Consider the following 19,441-nt stretch of genomic DNA (forward strand, 5'->3'; position numbering starts at 1 on the left):
TAAATCCATCAGCAGTGACCCCACTGGTGATTTCTGAAGAGTTGACGTGTCTGAAAAACGATGGTTGTTACCAAGTGGCTGAATAGGACTACAGAAGTCGTGGAGGACGTTGTGCGTCATTACGCCGAACACGTTAACACTCCTCTAAGTCTGTTTGCCCTGTTCTGCTTGAAAGCAAGTACCTGCCTCCTGCAGACTGTTCAAACAAACGCTTCAACTCGTTCCATTTAGAATCTGTGTGTTTGAATATGGATCTGAAGTTGGCGTGACGTTGAAGTCGTGCTGCTGGACTCGCCTGTAGCTCCTTTATAGCATCACGTTAGCATTTAGCTTCTGGACATTAGATTTATGATTAGAACATTATAAAAGTAGAGACATGTGGAGATTATCCGGCTGAACTAAACATTTATCAAACAGGTTCCTTTTCCACAGATCTTATTTTCCTAAATCCTCTGGAGACATCCTGATGCTTTTTGTGGAGGGAACCAGCAGGTACTGGCAGGTCTATACTGGCAGGTCTATACTGGCAGGTCTATACTGGCAGGTCTATAATGTGATGGGACTAAGAACTGGTCCAGGTCCGGTCCCCCCTGACCTCCTGCAGCGGGGCATGGGTGGCGAGGCGAGGCCGACGCCGGACCCTCCTCTTGGTGTTCTGCTTCAGGTTCCTCTGGTACATGTCTATAACACAGAGAAGAGACAGGAAGAAGAGTTCTCTGGTTTCACTCTGGACCTGAAGCAGGAGTCCTTCCACCTGAACATTTCAGATTGTCTTCAAATTCTGACCTAACTTGTGGACGGCCTATCTGGACTTGGAACTTCATTTTAGTGGTGACCCGGGACTTTATAGTCTTTACTCGGGTCTTAGAACTAGAGGGTCTCGACTCCCTCAGAACTCAGACCTGATCCAGGACTTGTTTTGAAACTCGAGGACTTGACCTGGGACTGGACTATGGGACCTTTCTGTTTCACCTTGGGGGTTTCCTTTCCTGACCTGGGACCTGTCTTTACTCAGGTCTTGGTTCGGTTGTTGTTTGTCTTGACATGGGACTAGATTTTGGGACCTTCCCGTCTTTGATTTTGACTTGGGACCTCTTTAGGAAGTGACTTGGATTTTACCTTTCAGGATTTAGGACTAGATTAGGGATCGACCCATCTACACTCAGGTCTGGAGTCCCTCATAACTGAGACTTGATCTAGGACTTGTGTTGACTCTCGAGGACTTGACCTGGGACTGGACTATGGGACCTTTCTGTTTCACCTTGAGGGTTTCCTTTCCTGACTTGTTGTCTTTACTCAGGATTTGGTTTGGTTGTTGTTGGTCTTGATATGGGACTTGTCTAGGGACTGAGGAGGGGTCTTGTAGTTACTCGTCGTAAGACTTTTCAGGTCTTTGAACTGGACGATGGACTCACTTGATCTGGGGACTATCCTCTCTAGACTCTGGCTGGTCTTAGCACCTGACTGTTGATGCGACCTGTGGACCCTGACCCCCCTCTGAGTAAACAGGAAGTGGTACCTCTGAAGCTGAGGACGTACTCTCTGTTTCCCTTCACCACCTGGACCTCCGCTGAACTGTCCGACAGGAACTTCTCCTCCAGGGTCCTCGAGGTCTCCGAGGTGGTGCGCTGCTTTTCGTCCTGGACACACACACACACACACACACACACACACACACACACACACACACACACACACACACACACACACACACACACACACACACACACACACACACACACACACACACACCACACACACACACACACACACACACACACACCACACTACACACACACACGACACACAACACACACACACCACACACACAGCACACCCACACACCACACACATCAAGGGGATATATAACACACACACACACACACACACACACACACGCATTTAGGGTTTCACTTTCTCCTAGTTTCACAGCACACAAAACCATTCAAGGTATACAAAAAAATAAATACTAACACTACACCCTTGAGTATAAGTACATACTAACACTACACCCTTGAGTATAAGTACATACTAACACTACACCCTTGAGTATAAGTACGTACTAACACTACACCCTTGAGTATAAGTACATACTAACACTACACCCTTGAGTATAAGTACATACTAACACTACACCCTTGAGTATAAGTACGTACTAACACTACACCCTTGAGTATAAGTACGTACTAACACTACACCCTTGAGTATAAGTACATACTAACACTACACCCTTGAGTATAAGTACGTACTAACACTACACCCTTGAGTATAAGTACGTACTAACACTACACCCTTGAGTATAAGTACGTACTAACACTACACCCTTGAGTATAAGTACTGACGGTTAGTGGGACTCACCGGCTGTCCGTACTCCACCCAGCCCCCCCGCTCTCCCTTGTAGAACCACAGCCAATCGGTGGTCAGGGTGTAGTGCGGAGGCTTGGTGACGGAAGAGACCGTGGAGAGCCGGCGGACGGACTGAGAGCCGCGGATCATCAGCAGGAAGTCAACGGGGGGGCAGCTGAGGCTGGAGACAGAGAGCGGGTTAGGGGGGACACTGATCCATCACAGCCGTGACCTCTGACCTCTGAGCCCTGACCCCTGACCTCTGAGCGTTAGCCGGGTCGCAGTAGTCCCTCTCGACGTCCTCCATGTCCTGCAGGTCCGTCCAGGTGCGTCCATCAGAAACCTGCCACCTGTAGGGCAGCAGGAAGTGGACCCGCCGACACCCGTCTGCACAGAGAGGGATACACACAGCTGATCTTCATCACCTTCATCATCTTCATCACCTTCTCTACCTTTATCAGGTAACGAGGAAGGTGAAGGTGATGAAGGTGAAGATGACGAAGGTGATGAAGGGGATGAAGGTGAGGGTGATGAAGGTGATGATGAAGATGAAGGTGAACTCACTCTGGAACCTGCACCTGTTCCTGATGAAGTGCAGACAGATCTCCGTCCTCTCGCGCGTCTCTCCTCCAAAACAAACGTCTGGAAGTTTCTCTGACGACACAAACAGGAAGTCAACAGAACACTCAACTGAGTACCTGAGAGGTGTGTGTTCAGGTGTGTGTAGGTGTGTGTTCAGGTGTGTGTTCAGGTGTGTGTAGGTGTGTGTTCAGGTGTGTGTAGGTGTGTGTTCAGGTGTGTGTAGGTGTGTGTTCAGGTGTGTGTTCAGGTGTGTGTAGGTGTGTGTTCAGGTGTGTGTAGGTGTGTGTTCAGGTGTGTGTGCAGGTGTGTGTTCAGGTGTGTGTTCAGGTGTGTGTAGGTGTGTGTTCAGGTGTGTGTAGGTGTGTGTTCAGGTGTGTGTAGGTGTGTGTTCAGGTGTGTGTTCAGGTGTGTGTTCAGGTGTGTGTTCAGGTGTGTGTAGGTGTGTGTTCAGGTGTGTGTTCAGGTGTGTGTAGGTGTGTGTAGGTGTGTGTTCAGGTGTGTGTTCAGGTGTGTGTTCAGGTGTGTGTTCAGGTGTGTGTAGGTGTGTGTTCAGGTGTGTGTTCAGGTGTGTGTTCAGGTGTGTGTTCAGGTGTGTGTTCAGGTGTGTGTAGGTGTGTGTTCAGGTGTGTGTAGGTGTGTGTTCAGGTGTGTGTTCAGGTGTGTGTAGGTGTGTGTTCAGGTGTGTGTAGGTGTGTGTAGGTGTGTGTTCAGGTGTGTGTTCAGGTGTGTGTAGGTGTGTGTTCAGGGTGTGTTCAGGTGTGTGTAGGTGTGTGTTCAGGTGTGTGTAGGTGTGTGTTCAGGTGTGTGTAGGTGTGTGTTCAGGTGTGTGTTCAGGTGTGTGTTCAGGTGTGTGTGTGTTCAGGTGTGTGTTCAGGGTGTGTAGGTGTGTCAGGTGTGTGTAGGTGTGTGTTCAGGTGTGTGTAGGTGTGTGTGTAGGTGTGTGTTCAGGTGTGTGTAGGTGTGTGTTCAGGTGTGTGTTCAGGTGTGTGTTCAGGTGTGTGTAGGTGTGTGTTCAGGTGTGTGTTCAGGTGTGTGTAGGTGTGTGTTCAGGTGTGAGTGTGTTCAGTGTGTAGGTGTGTGTTAGGTGTGTGTAGGTGTGTGTCAGGTGTGTGTAGGTGTGTGTTTCATGGTGTGTGTGAGGGGTTGTGTTCAGGTGTGTGTGCAGGTGTGTGTTCAGGTGTGTGTTCAGGTGTGTGTAGGTGTGTGTTCAGGTGTGTGTAGGTGTGTGTTCAGGGTGTGAGGTGTGTGTCAGGTGTGTGTCAGGTGTGTGTTCAGGTGTGTGTTCAGGTGTGTGTAGGTGTGTGTTCAGGTGTGTGTGTTCAGGTGTGTGTTCAGGTGTGTGTGTTCAGGTGTGTGTGTAGGTGTGTGTTCAGGTGTGTGTTCAGGTGTGTGTTCAGGTGTGTGTAGGTGTGTGTTCAGGTGTGTGTAGGTGTGTGTTCAGGTGTGTGTAGGTGTGTGTTCAGGTGTGTGTAGGTGTGTGTTCAGGTGTGTGTGCAGGTGTGTGTTCAGGTGTGTGTAGGTTGTTGGTCAGGTGTGTGTAGGTGTGTGTTCAGGTGTGTGTTCAGGTGTGTGTTAGGTGTGTGTTCAGTGTGTGTAGGTTGTGTGTCAGGTGTGTGTAGGTGTGTGTTCAGGTGTGTGTAGTTGTGTGTTCAGGTGTGTGTAGGGGTGTGTAGGGTGTGTTCAGGTGTGTGTGCAGGTGTGTGTTCAGGTGTGTTCAGGTGTGTGTAGGTGTGTGTTCAGGTGTGTGTTCAGGTGTGTGTCGGTGTGTGTTCAGTGTGTGTTCAGGTGGTGAGGTGTGTTCAGGTGTGTGTGTTCAGGTGTGTGTAGGTGTGTGTTCAGGTGTGTGTAGGTGTGTGTGTTCAGGTGTGTGTAGGTGTGTTCAGGTGTGTGTTCAGGTGTGTGTAGGTGTGTGTGTTCAGGTGTGTGTAGGTGTGTGTTCAGGGTGGTCTGTGTGTGCAGGTGTGTGTTCAGGTGTTCAGGTGTGTGTTCAGGTGTGTGTAGTGTGTGTTCAGGTGTGTGTAGGTGTGGTGGTGTGGTTCAGGTGTGTGTTCAGGTGTGTGTTCAGGTGTGTGTTCAGGTGTGTGTAGGTGTGTGTTCAGGTGTGTGTTCAGGTGTGTGTAGGTGTGTGTAGGTGTGTGTTCAGGTGTGTGTTCAGGTGTGTGTAGGTGTGTGTTCAGGTGTGTGTTCAGGTGTGTGTAGGTGGTGTTCAGGTGTGTGTAGGTGTTGTGTTCAGGTGTGTGTAGGTGTGATGTTCAGGTGTGTGTTGCAGGTGTGTGTTAGGTTGTGTGTTCAGCGTGTGTGTTGCAGGTGTGTGTTCAGGTGTGTGTAGGTGTGTGTTCAGGTGGTGTAGGTGGGTGTTCAGGTGTGTGTTCAGGGTGTGTTCAGGTGTGTGTCAGGTGTGTTAGTGTAGGTGTGTGTTTCAGGTGTGTGTTAGGTGTGTGTTCAGGTGTGTGTAGGTGTGTGTTCAGGTGTGTCTGTGTGTGTTCAGGTGTGTGTTCAGGTGTGTGTTCAGGTGTGTCTGAGTGTGTTCAGGTGTGTCTGAGTGTGTTCAGGTGTGTGTTCAGGTGTGTCTGAGTGTGTTCAGGTGTGTGTTCAGGTGTGTGTTCAGGTGTGTGTAGGTGTGTGTTCAGGTGTGTGTTCAGGTGTGTGTGCAGGTGTGTGTTCAGGTGTGTGTAGGTGTGTGTAGGTGTGTGTTTAGGTGTGTGTTCAGGTGTGTGTTCAGGTGTGTGTAGGTGTGTGTTCAGGTGTGTGCAGGTGTGTGTTCAGGTGTGTGTTCAGGTGTGTGTAGGTGTGTGTTCAGGTGTGTGTTCAGGTGTGTGTAGGTGTGTGTTCAGGTGTGTGGAGGTGTGTGTTCAGGTGTGTGTTCAGGTGTGTGTTCAGGTGTGTGTAGGTGTGTGTTCAGGTGTGTGTAGGTGTGTGTTCAGGTGTGTGTTCAGGTGTGTGTTCAGGTGTGTGTGCAGGTGTGTGTTCAGGTGTGTGTTCAGGTGTGTGTATGTGTGTGTTCAGGTGTGTGTAGGTGTGTGTTCAGGTGTGTGTAGGTGTGTGTGTAGGTGTGTGTTCAGGTGTGTGTTCAGGTGTGTGTAGGTGTGTGTTCAGGTGTGTGTTCAGGTGTGTGTTCAGGTGTGTGTTCAGGTGTGTGTTCAGGTGTGTGTTCAGGTGTGTATAGGTGTGTGTTCAGGTGTGTGTTCAGGTGTGTGTTCAGGTGTGTATAGGTGTGTGTTCAGGTGTGTGTAGGTGTGTGTTCAGGTGTGTGTACCTGCAGCGGTCAGCAGGTGTGTGTTCCTGTAGGTCTGGATCAGCTGCTGGATGCTCTCCTCACTGAGTCCTCGCTCCTCCAGCAGGCGGCGTCCTGCCGGGTCGATGCTGTGCCGCCAGGTGCACTCCGCCCCGTACCTGCAGCCCCCCCGCAGGAAGTGCTGGCACAGGTGCAGCTTCGTGCAGCTCTCCTGGAAACTGCAGCCGCCTTTATTATAGTGCACACACACCTGAGACAGGAAGTAACACACCTGAGACAGGAAATAACACACCTGAGACAGGAAGTAACACACACCTGAGACAGGAAGTAACACACCTGAGACAGGAAGTAACACACACCTGAGACAGGAAGTAACACACCTGAGACAGGAAGTAACACACACCTGAGACAGGAAGTAACACACCTGAGACAGGAAGTAATACACACCTGAGACAGGAAGTAACACACCTGAGTTTATAAAATAATAATAATAATATATAATAATAATAATAATAATAATAATAATAATAATAATAATAGAATAACCTCTGGCAGCAGGGCGGGGTCGTTCTGCAGCAGCAGCACCATCAGCTGCTCCGCATGCAGCTCCTGCAGCGAGCAGTCGCGCAGCGTCGCAGCGTTATGACCCGCCCCCAGGTCATGTGACAGCCTGCACGGCTTCCTGTCACTCAAACACATCACATGTCAGAACCAGTAGTGATTGGAATGAGAAGGGTATTTTGTTGTGAATGATTTATTAGATTGCAGTAAACTGCTGTTTTGGCTTTGGCTCCATCTCTTTCTTATTTATACACGATCCGTGTTCTTTGGGTCATTTACAGATACAAAAATATATCACATTTTATTTTATATTGATCATTTGGATTCTTCCATTTCTGATTTGGTAATAACATTAACTCTGTAGAGAATGGAGAGGAGGCATCCCTCCTTTCTTTTCATCAATGAGTTCAAGTCCTTTTTTCTGTCCATAAAGATTTACAACCATATTTCCAAATGGTTATTATTAGCTTAATGGCTCTCTGACGTGTTAGTGCCCCGCCTCTCTGACGTGTTAGTGCCCCGCCTCTCTGACGTGTTAGTGCCCCGCCTCTCTGACGTGTTAGTGCCCCGCCTCTCTGACGTGTTAGTGCCCCGCCTCTCTGACGTGACGTGTTGTGCCCCGCCTCTCTGACGTGTTGTGCCCCGCCTCTCTGACGTGTTGTGCCCCGCCTCTCTGACGTGTTGTGCCCCGCCTCTCTGACGTGTTAGTGCCCCGCCTCTCTGACGTGTTAGTGCCCCGCCTCTCTGACGTGTTAGTGCCCCGCCTCTCTGACGTGTTAGTGCCCCGCCTCTCTGACGTGTTAGTGCCCCGCCTCTCTGACGTGTTGTGCCCCGCCTCTCTGACGTGTTAGTGCCCCGCCTCTCTGACGTGTTGTGCCCGCCTCTCTGACGTGTTAGTGCCCCGCCTCTCTGACGTGTTGTGCCCCGCCTCTCTGACGTATTAGTGCCCCGCCTCTCTGACGTGTTAGTGCCCCCGCCTCTCTGACGTGTTAGTGCCCCGCCTCTCTGACGTGTTAGTGCCCCGCCTCTCTGACGTGTGTGCCCCGCCTCTCTGACGTGTTGTGCCCCGCCTCTCTGACGTGTTAGTGCCCCGTGTTAGTGCCCCGCCTCTCTGACGTGTTAGTGCCCCGCCTCTCTGACGTGTTAGTGCCCCGCCTCTCTGACGTGTTAGTGCCCCGCCTCTCTGACGTGTTAGTGCCACGCCTCTCTGACGTGTTGTGCCCGCCTCTCTGACGTGTTGTGCCCCGCCTCTCTGACGTGTTAGTGCCCCGCCTCTCTGACGTGTTGTGCCCCGCCTCTCTGACGTGTTAGTGCCCCGCCTCTCTGACGTGTTGTGCCCCGCCTCTCTGACGTGTTAGTGCCCCGCCTCTCTGACGTATTAGTGCCCCGCCTCTCTGACGTATTAGTGCCCCGCCTCTCTGACGTGTTGTGCCCCGCCTCTCTGACGTGTTAGTGCCCCGCCTCTCTGACGTGTTAGTGCCCCGCCCTCTCTGACGTGTTGTGCCCCGCCTCTCTGACGTGTTAGTGCCCCGCCTCTCTGACGTGTTAGTGCCCCGCCTCTCTGACGTGTTAGTGCCCCCGCCTCTCTGACGTGTTAGTGCCCCGCCTCTCTGACGTGTTAGTGCCCCGCCTCTCTGACGTGTTAGTGCCCCGCCTCTCTGACGTGTTAGTGCCCCGCCTCTCTGACGTGTTGTGCCCCGCCTCTCTGACGTGTTAGTGCCCCGCCTCTCTGACGTGTTAGTGCCCCGCCTCTCTGACGTGTTAGTGCCCCGCCTCTCTGACGTGTTAGTGCCCCCGCCTCCCTGACGTGTTGTGCCCCGCCTCTCTGACGTGTTAGTGCCCCGCCTCTCTGACGTGTTAGTGCCCCGCCTCTCTGACGTGTTAGTGCCCCGCCTCTCTGCCGTGTTAGTGCCGCCCCCGCCTCTCTGACGTGTTAGTGCCCCGCCTCTCTGACGTGTTAGTGCCCCGCCTCTCTGACGTGTTGTGCCCCGCCTCTCTGACGTGTTAGTGCCCCGCCTCTCTGACGTGTTGTGCCCCGCCTCTCTGACGTGTTAGTGCCCCGCCTCTCTGACGTGTTAGTGCCCCGCCTCTCTGACGTGTTGTGCCCCGCCTCTCTGACGTGTTAGTGCCCCGCCTCTCTGACGTGTTAGTGCCCCGCCCTCTCTGACGTGTTGTGCCCCGCCTCTCTGACGTGTTAGTGCCCCGCCTCTCTGACGTGTTGTGCCCCGCCTCTCTGACGTGTTAGTGCCCCGCCTCTCTGACGTGTTAGTGCCCCGCCTCTCTGACGTGTTAGTGCCCCGCCTCTCTGACGTGTTTGTGCCCCGCCTCTCTGACGTGTTAGTGCCCCGCCTCTCTGACGTGTTAGTGCCCCCGCCTCTCTGACGTTGTTAGTGCCCCGCCTCTCTGACGTGTTAGTGCCCCGCCTCTCTGACGTGTTAGTGCCCCGCCTCTCTGACGTGTTAGTGCCCCGCCTCTCTGACGTGTTAGTGCCCCGCCTCTCTGACGTGTTAGTGCCCCGCCTCTCTGACGTGTTAGTGCCCCGCCTCTTATTGGATGTCTTTTTTATGTTTTTTGTCTTTATTGTGAATTCATGTCTAACTTGATTTATATCCTCATCAAGCTTTATGTTCTAAATATCTAACCCTAACCATTATGAATGATCTAAGTATCGATATAACTGTGTGTGTGTGTGTGTGTGTGTGTGCAGCTGCAGTTTCTGTTTCCTTAACTTTCACTTAGCCTCTTCACAGCTGCAGGATGTATCACTCCGCGGCGGAGGAACAGGAAATAGTCCTCATGTTTCTGACTACAGCTGAGCGCGGAGTGATTTATAAAATGTAATTAAAGTGTATTTATATGTATTATAGATGATATGATATGATATATTAAGTATTTAATCTGTACCAGTAGAACCAGCCTCAGCACTGACCGTTTATCCCTCCGCGGGAGGATCTAGCTCCTCTCAGAAAGATAACACAAGATGGAACTTTATTTATACCAGTGGGGAAATTCAGGCGAATTCAAGACATCACAAAGTTGAGCATTTGTATGAACATGTTAAATATATTTACACAAGTGTGTAGATGAGAGTGCAGACACCTGTCGGCTCACCTTCCCTTCCCGAACCTGCAGGTCCCGAACAGGAAGTACTTGCAGAGGTGGAGGTTCGGGCAGGGACCGGGACCGGGACCGGCCCCGGACCCGGAGCAGCCCCCCTCCCGCGGGTACAGCGCGCAGAGACGCAGCGAGGTCCGGGCCATAACCGCGCAGTCCTCGGCCCGCAGCGGCCCGGCCGGCCCGGGTCCGCGGTCCAGCAGGAAGCGGGGGACCCGCTGCACCATGGAGCAGAACTCTTCTTCTGTGATTCGGCACCGCTGCAGCAACTTCCGGTGCAGATCCAGCAGAGGCAGAGACCCCCCGCTGCTGCACAGGAGCTGCGTGCAGACCTGGACCTCCAGACTGGAGCCTGAGCCTGGTTCTGGTTCTGGTTCTGTGGTTCTCTTGTTCTGGTTCTGTGGTTCTCTTGTTCTGGTTCTGGTTCTCTGGTCCTCCTGCAGCCTCTCTCTCCTCTCACTGCTCTGTTTCTTCAGAGGAGGGACAGGTACATCCTCACCTCAGGCCCCGCCCCCAGACTCTCACAATACAAGCCTATTTGATTTATTATTACAAATAATTTATTCAATTGATTAAAATGTCTAATAATTGTTTTTGTTTTACAACCTAAAACCAGAGCTGCTCCACACACTGATTACACAGTGTGTGTGTGAGTGTGTGATTAAAGAGTGTGTGATTAAAGAGTGTGTGTGTGTGTGTGAGTGAGTGATTAAAGAGTGTGTGTCCAGGTGGGTGTGATCACTCAGCTGTGTGTCGTCAGTGAGACAGGATGCTGTCTGTCTGCCTGCTGTCTGTCTGCCTGCTCTGCACTCTCTCAGGTCAGAAACACTTTATATTAATATATCTGCACATTAAAAACATGTGACCCTCTTTAATGTGTGTGTGTGTGTGTGTGTGTGTGTGTGTGTGTGTGTGTGTGTGTGTGTGTGTGTGTGTGTGTGTGTGTGTGTGTGTGTGTGTGTGTGTGTGTGTGTGTGTGTTGTGTGTGTGTGTGTGTGTGTGTGTGTGTGTGTGTGTGTGTGTGTGTGTGTGTGTGTGTGTGTGTGTGTGTGTGTGTGTGTGTGTGTGTGTGTGTGTGTGTGTGTGTGTGTTCAGGTGTGACTCTGAATGAAACGGATCCTCATCACTTCTCCGGACACTTTGGATTTGGAAGTAAAACACATTTATTTATTTTATATAATTTCCTTTTAGCTGAAAGTGTGTGTGTGAATAAATATTGAAACACACAAATCTATTTAAATAAAACATGTTTTAATACAAAAAATATTTGACATTTAAAATACTAAATTACTTTAAAACATTGTATTTAATGTTCTGTAAATCAGCCACGTGTGTGTAGTACCCGGACTCACCAGCTGAGGGCGCTCTCGGTTTATAACGCCATGTGTTGGATTCAGACATCCCATAATGATATCATTATAAGTGTGGGTTCAGTAGTTTAAATAATAAATACCCACTCTCTGGTTGAACTGGACTTTTATTCATTTATCAAATATTAAGAATATTTGTTAGTTTTGTTTATTTATATATTTTTTTACTAACAATAATTGGGGGGTTCCTTTGTAATGATGTGATCTATGTTTCAGACGTGTCGGGGCTGCGCTCGTTCCCCCCCGAGCAGCAGCAGGAGTCCCGGATCATCGGGGGGGACGAGGCCTGGATGAACTCCTGGCCCTGGCAGGTCTCCCTCAGGTTCGCCTCCATGCCGGCCTGCGGGGGGGGCTGTCATCGCCCCCCTGTGGGTGGTCTCTGCCGCGCACTGCTTCAGGAGGTAATGTTTCATATAATATATGTATATATACTTAGGCCTCTCACGATAATTAATTTTGTTGGACAATACATTTTCCTGGAAATGATTGCGATAAACGATAATATTGTCGGCACCGTTGTAAGACCATTTTAGAACTAACATAATGATAATATATAATAATAATTCAAGTACATCCTTTCAAACATAACTTTTTATTGAACATTCAACATTGCAAATGAAATGTGAAATAATATTAAAATATATAAATTATATATAATAAATAAAACAAATGTAATTAAATTATTATAAATTAATTAAATCACACACAACCAAAACAATAAATTAAATAGACTCAGGCTAGAAAACAGAGCTCTCTCTCTCTATATATATATATTCTTCTTTAAGGGGGGGGTCACACAGGTATACTGTTTATATATAATAACCCCCCCTCACCTGTGCAGGTACAACAAGGCCTCATTCTGGACCGTCCTGGCAGGGAAACACGACCTGGACAACGACCGGGAGCCGGGACAGCAGGTGACCCCCCCCCTAAAAGAGACTCAGATATACTAAAAGATAATGTGTTATTGATTAACAGCTGGTGGGGGTCTCCAGGATCCTGGTCCATCTTATCTTATCTTTATTGATTAACAGCTGGTGGGGGTCTCCAGGATCCTGGTCCATCAGGACTACGACCCGCGGACTAAAGAGAGAGACGTGGCTCTTCTTCAGCTGAAGAGTCCGCTCGTCTTCAACACCTTCGTCAGACCCATTGACGTCTGGATGTTCCCGCTGTCCCCCCTCAGGAAGTGCACCATCACGGGCTGGGGGTCCACCAGAGAGAGTGAGGGTCCTACACACTACACACTACACACTACACACTACACACTACCCTTAAACACTACCCCTCCGCACCACCCCACACAATGTCCGCCACATTAAAGGTGGGGTAGGTAAGTTTGAGAAACCGGCTCGAGATACACTTGTTATTATATTCCATGGAATGCTCTTAACATCCCTGATAGCAATGAATATCTGAAGTGCTTTGACAAAAAATCCATAAAAAATATCATCAGTGGAAGCTGTGGTACTGTAAAAAGCACGACCAATCATCTGAGCCGGCCCGGCTAAAATAACTGGATGGCCTACCTGCCTGTCAGCCTTCCATCTGTGCACAAACTTATCTCGTGCCCTCATTGGTCATGTGCGCGTTCGTGTGTGTTGGAGGAGGGGCTCTGTGAGGAAGTGGCAGATTTTCTCCGGTCGTGTATTTTCAAATTCTAGCGCACTCGAGCCGGTTTCTCAAACTGACCTACCCCACCTTTAAGGTCTGTTCCAAACCAACACGTGTTGAGGGGGAGTGGGTTATTGTCATACAGATGTAAACTACTTCCTGTTACCTCACATTGTTTTGAACTCAGGGTCATACGTGTGTTTCATTGTGGTATCAACTGAAACTGTTGCAAAAACTAAGCAGCTTATAAAATAAATAAATAAATATCAGATTTTAAAACAAAGTGGTTTACAAAAAAGAAACACCATTAAAGATTTTGGGGGTTTTATCTTTAATGAAAGAGATGCTGATTTCCAGCATTTCCTGTTCCTGCCGGAGAGAGGGGGGTTAGGTTCTGTTTGTCTCCATCTGAAGGAGCCTCGTTCAGCTGAGGGACTACAGACGGACTTCACTCCATCATGGAGGGGGAGTGGGGAGGGTGTGGTTTGGAATTGGGCCTGAGAGACTCTGAAGTCCTGATCCTGGTCCCCCATGAATCTGTGGTGTCCTAATGCTCCATGTCTCTCTCCAGATGGTCCTCGGGTGAACCGGCTCCAGGAGGTGAACGTCACCATCCTGTCCCCAGAGTCCTGCAACCAGTTCTACCTCGGGAGGATGCGTCCCTCCATGTTCTGCGCCGGGAGGCCCGGAGGGGGGGCGGACGCCTGCCAGGTACTGAACCTCCAGAACCTGGATCCTCACCTCTAACGGTCCTCTCTGGTCTCAGGGGGACTCTGGTGGTCCTCTTTGTGTCTCTAATGGTCCTCTTTGTCTCAGGGAGACTCTGGTGGTCCTCTGTCCTGCTTCACTGGCAGCCGGTACCAGTTGGCGGGTCTGGTGAGTTGGGGGGTCGGCTGTGGACGGGCCAGGAAGCCGGGGGTCTACACCAAACTGCAGACCCACACCCAGTGGATGATGGACCTCATGAGTAGGTGTCTTTTCTGTATCTGGATTGATTTAAAACTCTTTTGATTGTTTTGTTTAACTTTCTGACACCGAAGATCTGAATCTCAGAACTCACAGTTTGAACATAGTCTCTCATAAAAACCACCCGGATGCAACGAGGTGAGTTCTTCTGGCACTCATCGCCCCTGAGAAGGAAACAGTTGAGCCAGAGTCCCAGCAGCATGATAATAAAGTGGACACTAACAGAGCAGTAACATATCTACAGGAAACACACACGGTCACATCATGTAAACACATCACTGAGGACATGAGGACATGTTGACCAGGGTCCTATGATGTCCCCCCAGGTGATGAGCACCTGCTGTCTGCAGACCAGGTCTCTGAGGAGGACATCTGTGGGCTGGGCTCCGGCTGTGGGGGGGTTCCAGGCCACGCCTCTCTCTCAGTGGCCCAGGATGGGGGGATCTCAGTGGGGAACGTCTCGGAGGTCTGTCCCTCCTCCTGGCCCTGGCAGGTCAGCCTGCAGAGTGAGGGATACCATTACTGCAGCGGGACCCTGGTCCACAGGGACTGGGTCCTGGTCCCCCAGCACTGCAACGTCAGGTAATAATATATACTATATACAAACTACATAAACACTTATGTCTCTGTCCTTTATTAGCATCCTCTGACTCATAATGCTGACTCATGTCAGGGTTTAGGACTCATAATGCTGACTCAGGTCAGGGTTTAGGACTCATAATGCTGACTCATGTCAGGGTTTAGGACTCATAATGCTGACTCAGGTCAGGGTTTAGGACTCATAATGCTGACTCATGTCAGGGTTTAGGACTCATAATGCTGACTCATGTCAGGTTCAGGACTCATAATGCTGACTCATGTCAGGTTCAGGACTCATAATGCTGACTCATGTCAGGTTCAGGACTCATAATGCTGACTCATGTCAGGTTCAGGACTCATAATGCTGACTCATGTCAGGTTCAGGACTCATAATGCTGACTCATGTCAGGGTTCAGGACTCGTAATGCTGACTCATGTCAGGGTTCAGGACTCATAATGCTGACTCATGTCAGGGTTTAGGACTCATAATGCTGACTCATGTCAGGGTTTAGGACTCATAATGCTGACTCATGTCAGGGTTCAGGACTCATAATGCTGACTCATGTCAGGTTCAGGACTCATAATGCTGACTCATGTCAGGGTGTAGGACTCATAATGCTGACTCATCTCAGGGTTCAGGACTCATAATGCTGACTCATGTCAGGGTTTAGGACTCATAATGCTGACTCATGTCAGGGTTCAGGACTCATAATGCTGACTCATGTCAGGGTTTAGGACTCATAATGCTGACTCATGTCAGGTTCAGGACTCATAATGCTGACTCATGTCAGGGTTTAGGACTCATAATGCTGACTCATCTCAGGGTTCAGGACTCATAATGCTGACTCATGTCAGGGTTTAGGACTCATAATGCTGACTCATGTCAGGGTTCAGGACTCATAATGCTGACTCATGTCAGGGTTTAGGACTCATAATGCTGACTCATGTCAGGTTCAGGACTCATAATGCTGACTCATGTCAGGGTTTAGGACTCATAATGCTGACTCATCTCAGGGTTCAGGACTCATAATGCTGACTCATATCAGGGTTCAGGACTCGTAATGCTGACTCATGTCAGGGTTCAGAACTCATAATGCTGACTCATGTCAGGGTTCAGGACTCATAATGCTGACTCATGTCAGGGTTCAGGACTCATAATGCTGACTCATGTCAGGGTTCAGGACTCATAATGCTGACTCATGTCAGGGTTCAGGACTCATAATGCTGACTCATGTTAGGGTTCAGGACTCATAATGCTGACTCAGGTCAGGGTTCAGGACTCATAATGCTGACTCACTTCAAGGTGTTAGGACTCATAATGCTGACTCACTTCAAGGTGTTAGGACTCATAATGCTGACTCACTTCAGGGTGTTAGGACTCATTCCCCGTGTGTTCTGTCCCTGCAGAGCTCAGGAGGACGTGGTGGTTCTGGGGGTCCACGGCCTCCGGTTCTCCTCCTCTCAGACGGTCCCAGTGCAGGAGGTTCTGAGCCTCCCTCGGGACGGCAGCTTCCCCCCCCGCTCCGACCTGTCCCTGCTGCGCCTCAGACGCTCCGCACGACTCAGTACGAACCCAGAAACACTTCATTTAGTCCTCACCAGAACTCAACCCAGAAACACTTCATTTAGTCCTCACCAGAACTCAACCCAGAAACACTTCATTTAGTCCTCACCAGAACCAGGAGAGTTCACCACATCACTCCAGTTCTCAAAGGTCTGCACTGGCTTCCTGTCACACACAGCCACTTCAAAATCTCTTATCTTCAGGAGGGTTACGCCTCATCTCCCGGGTCAGAACTACATTCACTGAGGCAGCTTTGACCTTATTTAAGACTAGAGCTGCCAAGGGGGTCTAGGATTTAGCGGTTCTAGTGTGAAGGGTCTCCATATCAGACTGACCCCCCCCCCCCAATCTGGTCCCCAGGCTCTGAGGTGTCTCCGGTCTGTCTCCCGGACGAGGACGAGGACCTGGACAGCAGCTGGTCCTGTGTCACCACCGGCTGGGGGGCCACCAAGGCTTCAGGTACCTTCAATCCTTAAAGTCCCAAACAGGAAGTGTGAATATTATGTAATGTATGGTAACATTCTGCAACGTCATGTAAGATACCGTGTAACAGTTTAGGAAATGTTAAATTCTCCAGCCTGCTGTGATGTTAGAATAACTCAGCGTTTCTCAAAGTGTGGGGTGCGCCCCACTGGTGGAGCGCAGAGATGTGATCGGTGGGTCGTGAATGGACGCGATGAACGGGAGATTATTATTTTTTTTAAATACATTTTTTGGACCTCAGGCCGGAATCGAACCTGGGTCCTCGCGGGCGGTAGAGGACTGTTACAGCCGGAGACTCGCAGCGGTGGTGGACTTTCACAGTACCGGCGCAGCGGTGCTGTGAATGGCCCACCTATGCCAGAACCAGCGGCCCACCGGGAAAAGTCAAACGCAAACATCTCTCATACACACATGAGAGAGAGAGAGAGAGAGAGAGAGAGAGATGGATGTTGTTTCCATCAATTCATCTGGGGCTCAAAGTGCTCCAGATTGATGCATTCACACAGAGGTTAAAGGTCAGCATATCAAAATGTGCTAAATATATACACTGCAGAAAAAGGAGTAAAAGTAGCTCACGACTTGTTTTATTCTTTGAAAGTAGCTCTCATCCTAAAGGTTGGAGACCCCTGATCTCTAGAACCATACATTTGACCATTTTAAGCTTGGCCTACAATTGTATTGGAGCGATGAGGAACAGGTGGGGCTTGATGAGGAACAGGTGGGGCTTGAAGAGGAACAGGTGGGGCTTGATGAGGAACAGGTGGGGCTTGATGAGGAACAGGTGGGGCTTGATGAGGAACAGGTGAGGCTCGAAGAGGAACAGGTGGGGCTCGAAGAGGAACAGGTGGGGCTCGATGAGGAACAGGTGGGGCTCGATGAGGAACAGGTGGGGCTCGAAGAGGAACAGGTGGGGCTCGATGAGGAACAGGTGGGGCTCGATGAGGAACAGGTGGGGCTCGATGAGGAACAGGTGGGGCTCGATGAGGAACAGGTGGGGCTCGATGAGGAACAGGTGAGGCTCGATGAGGAACAGGTGAGGCTCGATGAGGAACAGGTGGGGCTCGATGAAGAACAGGTGGGGCTCGATGAGGAACAGGTGGGGCTCGATGAGGAACAGGTGGGGCTCGATGAGGAACAGGTGGGGCTCGAAGAGGAACAGGTGGGGCTCGATGAGGAACAGGTGGGGCTCGATGAGGAACAGGTGGGGCTCGATGAGGAACAGGTGGGGCTCGATGAGGAACAGGTGGGGCTCGATGAGGAACAGGTGAGGCTCGAAGAGGAACAGGTGGGGCTTGATGAGGAACAGGTGGGGCTCGAAGAGGAACAGGTGGGGCTTTGATGAGGAACAGGTGGGGCTCGATGAGGAGCAGGTGGGGCTCGAAGAGGAACAGGTGGGGCTCGAAGAGGAACAGGTGGGGCTCGATGAGGAACAGGTGGGGCTCGATGAGGAACAGGTGGGGCTTTGATGAGGAACAGGTGGGGCTCGATGAGGAGCAGGTGGGGCTCGAAGAGGAACAGGTGGGGCTCGATGAGGAACAGGTGGGGCTCGATGAGGAACAGGTGGGGCTCGATGAGGAACAGGTGGGGCTCGATGAGGAACAGGTTGGGCTCGATGAGGAACAGCTGGGGCTCGAAGAGGAACAGGTGGGGCTTGAAGAGGCCCACCTGTTCAAAGTGGGGAATGACAGAAAAAGAGAACCACTGGAAGAACTGAACGTGGTTTTCCCGTATTACACATTTTTAGTTTCTCTGATTTGATATTACGCAATCTCTTCAGACCTTAAAGTCCCAACAGGAAGTGGTTTAACGATGTGTTTCCTGTGCAGCGGCGGTGGATCCGGAACGGCAGCACCAGGCCAGCCTGACTCTGGTGAACCTGACCTCCTGCCGGCAGCAGTGGGGGGGGGACCTCGTCACGGACTCTCATATCTGTGCCCATCCTGCCGGCTCCGCCTCCTGCATGGTAACCACCCCCCCCCAACGCTAACCCATTCCCTCCTGTCCTCTGATCAGGACTAACAGAGCTTGTGTCCCTCCCTCCTTGTCCGCAGGGCGACCGCGGGGCGCCGCTGTTCTGCCGGAAGCGAGGCGCCTACTTCCTGTTTGGCGTGTTGACGTGGGGCAGCCGGCGCTGCGACGCAGAGCGACCCGCCATCTTCTCCAGGATCACAGACTACCATCCCTGGATCTCTGAGGTCACACAGGACCTCTGAGGTCACCCTGGACCTCTGAGGTCACACAGGACCTCTGAGGTCACCAAGGATCTCTGAGGTCACCCTGGACCTCTGAGTGATGACGGAAATAAAAATACTTTCACGTAGCGCAGACTCAGAGTTTATTCACGTGACCTGGGGGGAAATGTGTTGTGATAACGCAAGATAATGTAAGATAACGTATGGTAACGTAGCATAACGTAACGTAATGGGGCACCCTTATCAAAAAATTGTAAATGTTATATAAGGGGGCACCCTTATATAACAAGTTTATTTTTGATAAGGGGGGACCCTTATCAAACATTTTACATTTTATCATCGTAATGTAACATTAGATAATATAATGTAACATAAGATAACGGAATTTAATATATGGTAACGTAACATACGATAAAGTAACGTAATGTAGCATAATGTAATGTAATATAACGTAGAGTAATGTAAGATAAGGTTATGTAACGTAACATACAGTAATGTAACGAGGATAAGGTATGGTAATATAATATTACGTAATGTAACGTATGGTAATTTACCGTAAGATAAGGTATGTTACCTTAAAGGGGACCTATCATGCAAAATGCACTTGTGTACGTCTTTTCTACATGAATATGTGTCCCCGGTGTTCCAGGGAACTCACCAAGTGTCAGAAAACACAACCCTCTCTATTTTCCTCCATACCCAAATCTCTGCTGTAGTACATATGCCAGGCCTGTAGGTGGTGCTGTTCTCACAGAATCAGCCCTTGCTAAAACAGAGCTAAAAATTGTCAAATTGAGCAAAATGAGGCATGGCTAAAATGCATGATCTGTTTGGT

General features: G+C 50.2%; 2 protein-coding genes across 2 annotated transcripts; one reads left to right on the forward strand and one right to left on the reverse strand.

The window, feature by feature from the left end:
• Nucleotides 1-297: 297 nt before the first annotated feature.
• Nucleotides 298-10,338, reverse strand: parp12b (poly (ADP-ribose) polymerase family, member 12b; the record flags this gene model as incomplete). The annotated part of the gene is made up of 8 exons (XM_034149824.1): nt 298-681; nt 1,520-1,640; nt 2,359-2,527; nt 2,607-2,733; nt 2,911-3,000; nt 6,185-6,434; nt 6,710-6,845; nt 9,836-10,338. Coding segments are annotated over 8 exons (1,515 nt in total), but the record flags the coding sequence as incomplete, so codon positions are not given.
• Nucleotides 10,245-18,734, forward strand: ovch1 (ovochymase 1). Its single transcript, XM_034149811.1, is given in 13 exon segments — nt 10,245-10,656; nt 10,934-10,990; nt 11,425-11,552; nt 11,554-11,609; nt 12,050-12,125; nt 12,243-12,432; nt 13,394-13,533; nt 13,639-13,789; nt 14,115-14,370; nt 15,775-15,932; nt 16,292-16,390; nt 18,241-18,377; nt 18,466-18,734. Coding segments are annotated over 13 exon segments (1,659 nt in total). The 5' UTR covers nt 10,245-10,607; the 3' UTR covers nt 18,628-18,734.
• Nucleotides 18,735-19,441: the final 707 nt, after the last annotated feature.

Source organism: Trematomus bernacchii, unplaced genomic scaffold (genome assembly GCF_902827165.1).
Source record: "Trematomus bernacchii unplaced genomic scaffold, fTreBer1.1, whole genome shotgun sequence".
NCBI classification, from domain to species: Eukaryota; Metazoa; Chordata; class Actinopteri; order Perciformes; family Nototheniidae; genus Trematomus; species Trematomus bernacchii.